Below are 6542 nucleotides of genomic sequence, written 5' to 3' on the forward strand. Positions count from 1 at the left end.
CTTTGTTAAGCTTGACTAAAAAAGAATTTATACTGCAATACTGCATGCTCACACACGAAACTCTACTTTTTATGCCTGCGTCAATTCGCATAAATTTTGACGATTGCGTAAATTTTGACATCAGCATTAAAGTCAATGGGCATCCAAATAGTATTGACGCACAGCGGTTTTGATGCAAGCAACTTTTCTGATGAGCAAAAAATATTTTTTGATGGCGGCGAATTTTTACAGGGGAATTTTTGTGGGAGTTTCTTGAATTTATTCTCCGGCGGCAAAATACGGAAATTCGCCGCAAATTCATTCTTGCCGAATTTATTCGCCCATCACTATGAATGACCTTTAATAAAATCAAATGACCTCGATACTCAAATGGTACCTTATTTAAGAAAAAACTTGAACTTCTAAAATTTTAACAAATGTTACCAACCCAAAAACTTGAATCAATTTCAAATGCAATTCGAATCTTTGAAATTTTCTCCAAAAAAAAACTTGAATGTCAGAAAGGCTTTTAACTTCTTCAGATAGGTCAGTGGACCTCTGCCATTGACTTCTACGTGAACTCAGCAGGTTTTAGGTGGCGACCTATTGAATTTGGAGTTACTACAGAGGAGGGGAATGATTAATCTCGGAATTGAATTTGAGATGGTGGTTTTAAACTCAAAATTGACCAAAAAAAAAAACAACTCGACAATTCAAATTTGAATTTAACATTCGAACCTTAGTTAATCTGCCCCTACTTTTTCTACAATGGTAGATTTTAAAAAATATATAATATAATACCAATTAGTATTACCAATTGTTCATCTAGTATAATTACATGTGCTGCCACTTACATCTATGGCACTTTCAAGTGAACCTCTTCCTTAGAAACTTCTTCACAAAATAATTCTAATTCTGCTTCCTTAAAGAATACATTATGGACCTAACCCCTATATGTAATAAAAGCTACTAAGTTTGCCCAGGAGCAGTAACCCATAGCAACCAATAAGATGTTTGCCTTTAAACAGGTGACCAGTAAATGCTACCTGCTGATTGGTTGCTATGGGTTACTGCTCCTAGGCAAACTTAGTGCCTTTTATTACATAACCCCCTAAGTGTTCAAAACAGCACAATACAAAGAGAATTTCTTCTTCTGGCATTTGTCCGATATGCTGAATTCCAGCCTTTGCTTTTTTGGGGTGTTCTATTGATGTATCTATTGACTGTGCTTGGAAATATGACTATTATTTTGCTTGTGTGTCAAGAGTCCAGTTTACACACCCCAATGTACTTCTTTTTGTGCAATCTTGCAACACAGGACATTGTCTATGTTTCTGCTATTCAGCCAAAGCTCTTGTCTATTACATTAACAGGTGCCACCAGTATAGGTTTCCCTTATTGTATTATACAAATGTTTCTGTTTGTAATGTGCACAGATACAGATTTCTTCCTTTTGACTTCTATGGCGTATGATCGATATGTTGCTATTTGTATCTCTTTGCGCTATTCTCTTATTATGAACAGAATTATTTGCACAAGATTGGCAGTTTCCTGCTGGTTATTTGCTGCGTTGAATTCATTCATGTATTGCTGGCTGGTATCAGGTTTATCGTATTGCCGTTCCCGCGCAATTAAACATTTCTTCTGTGAAGTCAAAGCTGTGCTGAAGCTCTCCTGTAGTGACACCAGTACTATTAATATGATCCTTTACATTGAAGGTGCATTGGGAGGTCTCCTTCCATTTCTTCTCATTTTAACTTCATATATCTTCATAATATTGACAATTGTAAACATGCGTTCTTCAGTCGGAAGACTCAAGGCCTTCTCCAGCTGTTCTACTCACCTCACAGTTGTTATTCTATTCTGTGGAACTGTTATCAGCTTATACATGAAACCTGATACAGAATATTCTGAAGAACAAGACAAGGTTCTTTCTTTATTGTATGTAGCTGTTGTTCCAATGTTAAACCCCATTGTTTATAGCATGAGAAACAAGGAGGTGTTGAAATCTTTAAAGAAGCATTTTGCCAATAATATATAATACAAATATCTCAGTCAAAGCATTTTGGGTAAATAAAGTAACCAGTAATTTTGAAAGGGTTTCATAGTTCCTTCTTGATCCCAAGAGAGAGCGAGATTAGACTATTGATCGCTGGATCAACTTTCCATTAAGTTATTTTCAATAACTTTCCATTTTCTCACTTGTTAAACAGGAATCCAACCCTCACTTGAAGCTATCTCATGTAACTGCCATTACAACAGCCTCAAAGAGAGAGTTCTATAACTTCTCAGTTCAAATTGTAATAATCCTTTCTTAAACCTCCTTTTTTCTAATATCAAAAGATTGCATCAGATCTCCCAGTGAATAAAACAACGGTATTTATTGCATGGTGCTTATTTCTATAATTATAAGCACCTCTTGTAAGAATTTCCCATCTTTATTTATCACTAAAGGGCCTATTTACTAACATTTGGATCTCATTTGTTTTCATGAATTGTATTTTTAAAAATGTGCTTTTTTTTCCTCTAAATATTCAAGATTGTAAGATTTGCTTTTTTATTTCTCTAAAAATTCAAAAATGCAAGAATTTCCAGTCTTTATCACTAAGGGGCCTATTTACTAACATTTGGATTTCATTTGTTGTCATGAATTGTATTTTTAAAAATTAGCTTTTTTATTTTTCTAAAAATAGTAAAAAGCATGATATTGAGGTGACATAGAAGTCAATGGGAGCTGCACTTATCCTATTGCACCTTTCTTTAGCCATTCAGACTTTTAGAGGTTTTTGTATATTTTTTCCCTAGTAAAAAAAATTCACATTTTTAGAGGTTTTAGAGATATTTGCATTTTTTCCGGATTCTTTATCATTTTTTCCATTTGTACTTTTTATATTCGAATATTTTAATAACTTTCATGGCATTTGTGATTTTAGGGAAAATGAGTTTAATCATAGTTTCAAAAAGCTCTAATAGCACTAAAATTTGACCTTAAATAAATGGGGCTCCCGACATACTCTTTATCAAACTAGTCACTATATTTTGAACTTCTCTATTTCATTAATATAATTTTTTAACATGTATTATATGTTTGGTGCCCTATCTACGGACTCCAATGTACTGTTTCATGTGCAACTTATTTGTCCAATACATTGTCTATGTCACAACCAATTTGCCAAAGTTTCTGGCCATCACTATAACAGATGACAGCGACATTTCATTCCTGGGCTCTAGGGCTCAGATGTATGTTCATAGGAACATAGTTTTTTATAAAAATCCTGTATAATTTGAAATGCAAATAATAGGGTACATTCTAACATAGTAGGGATGCACCGAATCCAGGATTCAGATTGGGAATCTGCCTTTTTCAGCAGGATTTGGATTCTGCCGAATCCTTCTGCCCAGCCGAACCGAATCCAAATCCTAATTTGCATATGCAAAGGGTGGGGAGGAAATTTGTGTGACTTTTTGTCACAAAACAAGGAAGTAAAAAATTTTTCCCCTTCCCACTCCTAATTTGCTTATGCAAATTCGGATTCGGTTCAGTATTCGGTTCGGTATTCGGTTGAATCTTTTGCAATGGTTGGTGCATCCCTATAACATAGAAACAATTAGTTTGCATGCACATTGAATTAGAGTCCTGCTTCAGGTCGGGTACCAGTGGAATACTCATAAGATGTTTGGGTTTTCGGCAGAAATTTCTGATTGCCTGATTGTGAGGGTAGTCCATCATAGTTTGTCTGGGTACCTGGGCAAGCTGCAGGACTGGTCCCTCCCACCCTCCCATGAGTTTGTGTTAAAATTTCATACACCATCTAATGGATTAGGCTCTGGTGTGATGTCACTGCAAGTTAATAGTGACATCACTTCCGGTTTCACAGGTGCCAGGTTGGGGGTTAAGTGAGCAATTTGGAGGCCAGGTCAGGTAGCAGGTCTGGGAAGTGGAGCATTGTGAGTGGCTGGTGTGGGAGGCCTTGCAGGCCAGTGGGTCCGGGTTGGGCATGCTTCTGCCCAATCAGACCCACACAGGACTCATTGAGTCCCTGACTTAAAGCCTTAACAGTCAACAAGAATCATTTAGAAATAAGGTCAAGTGATACATTCCTTTCACAAAAACACGATTTTTAAAGGTACATGCCTTATGCTCTTTGTATAAAAAACTGTTTAATTCGGTTTTGATAATATATATATATATATATATATATATATATATATATATATATATATATATATATATATATATATATATATATATATATATATATATATATATATATATATATATATATATATATATTATGTGTTCATGGCCATGCACATGGTATATGAGTAATGAATACCTAGTAGAAAGCCAGTTTCCCAGATTCCTATAAATGGTAACTCATCTGTCTGTTTGTAACAGCAGCCAAAAATCTTATTACTGAATGCCAGAGACTTACTCTACTTTGTACCTTCTATTTTTATTTCCATAAAATGAGCACTACAGGTATGGGACCTGGGGTTTAACAGAACACCCTGTTGTTTCTGTAATTTGGATCTCAATACCTTGGATAAACATTAAATAAACCCAATAAGCTGGTTTTGGTTCCAATAAGGATTAATTATATTATATCTAGCTCTTGCATGACCCAATGGTAGTTCTATCACAGTAAATACACAGCATTCAAAACCGCTGTGAGGTTCACTTGTCACCTAATTGGATAGTTACACTGCACCATTGTGATTGGATTATTGGAACAGTTTATTTGCAGAGGAGTTCCCGTATCAGTCAGTTGAACTGAAGAAGCTGCTCGGATGAGTAGTGAAATGATTAAAATGATTACTCAGCAAGTCCAGTTGCTCTAGATTTACTTTTACTAGATAGATGTACTGAAAAATGTGCACTCTAGCACCATCTAGAAGCAGGATTTAGTGCTAAGGATGGTGTCTGGTTACACCCCTCTTCAAGGGGTTGGAATGTTCTCTCTATGTCTGTGTGTTTCTACCAGGTACTCCAGGTACTCCATTTTCCTTCAACAGGCCAAATCCATGCAGGCAGGTTACCTGGCTCCTGATAAACTGACACTAGTATATCTATTTCTAACTGCGATTGGGACTTAGACTGTAAGCTCCCTGGAGCAGGGACAGATTGTAAGGTTGTATAATCTCTCTAAGAATCTGATGGATATGTTGGCGCTATATCATTAAAGAATAGTAATCACTAACATCAGTCTTAGTAAACTGTCATGAGATATTGATCAGTAAAGTTCCACTTCTAGAAAGATCTTTTACTGTGAAGCTTTTGATATCTTTCTGTTTGAGCTTTCTCTTATTCATCTTTCAACTTCAAATTGAAACTGCCTGGTTACTATGGGTGAGAAGCTACTAGGGTTGCCACCTGTCCGGTTGGAGGGTCAAAGCTTCTTGCTCGGCTCCTAATTTGGAAAAATGGGCACGATTCCCTAAGATTGACACATTGATAAGCCACACCATAACCCTGTCTATTGACATCACAGGCTCATCCTCGCAATGTCACCAACCCACCCCTGTGACATCATTGACCTGCCACTGGCCTGGAATTAACGGTGGGGAAAGATGGAAAACCATGACACATTCAACCAAATAACAGTTGAATAACACAAATTATATGGTCAATAAATCACATACCACAAAATAAATGGCATATTCTATTGGAACATTACTGTCGGCATCAAACGAAACATTCATTTGATGGAAATATTGTACCCATATTGTACCCATATATGTATATATATATATGTGTGTGTGTGTCACCTGGGGCCAACATATAAAATTATTAATATTATTCATAAGGAAGACAAAAAAGTGATTAAGGAAATCATTTTAAAGATGTTTTCATACATTTAATACCATTTTTATTTTAAATATGTTAACGTATAACGAAGAAAAAACATAGGCATCATAAGAAAAGGGTTGGTTGGACTATTTCTTCCTCCAAAACTCATCCTACTGGCCACCTGCTATGGATCAGAGATGGCTGTTATCTTCAGATCTCTAAAGGTTCTTTCTTTCCTGAGAATCCCATTAATATAATTAGCCTAGAACTGAAAAAACAGAAAGCTTTTAGAACTAAAATATATATAAAGTCCTTTAGGCTTAAATGAATCATTTTCATTATGTATATAAAATGATGTCTCCTATACTCAGATGTAGTACCAAAGGTTATAATAAAATAGATCTGTGCTATATTGCTTACAATCTTAATTTGCATGTTCTCACATAATACCTTCCTATAATTATAATAATAGTTGAATATTTTACTGTTCTGGATACTTTTAAAACTTATTGGCTTACAATATGTCTGTAATCTTGTTCTAAGTTAAGAGAAACTGCTTAGTTTTGATTTGAGTGTTACAAGTAGCAGCTATTTCCAAGGCTGAGGCGAGTGCATTTTTCTTTTAAGAGCCCTGGATGCAATTGCGACTCCATCACTCCCTTGGGGCCTGCATTAAACTTATCAGGGGGTTGGACAACTATTTTGTCCAATCTACAGGGCATTCCCATGGGGAAGAGAGCTTGAAGTAGCAAATACATTATGTACTCAGATT

The 6542-nt window shown here is 35.7% G+C and overlaps 1 protein-coding gene across 1 annotated transcript; it reads left to right on the top strand.

Moving 5' to 3' along the window:
• The first annotated feature begins 493 nt into the window (after positions 1-493).
• LOC121401258 (olfactory receptor 2T29-like) lies at positions 494-2020 on the top strand. The gene is made up of 2 exons (XM_041585597.1): positions 494-525; positions 1108-2020. Exons 1-2 carry the CDS (start codon positions 494-496, stop codon positions 2018-2020), a joined length of 945 nt encoding a protein of 314 aa, XP_041441531.1.
• The last annotated feature ends 4522 nt before the right edge of the window (positions 2021-6542 follow it).

This window comes from Xenopus laevis, chromosome 3L (assembly GCF_017654675.1).
Source record: "Xenopus laevis strain J_2021 chromosome 3L, Xenopus_laevis_v10.1, whole genome shotgun sequence".
NCBI classification, from domain to species: domain Eukaryota; kingdom Metazoa; phylum Chordata; class Amphibia; order Anura; family Pipidae; genus Xenopus; species Xenopus laevis.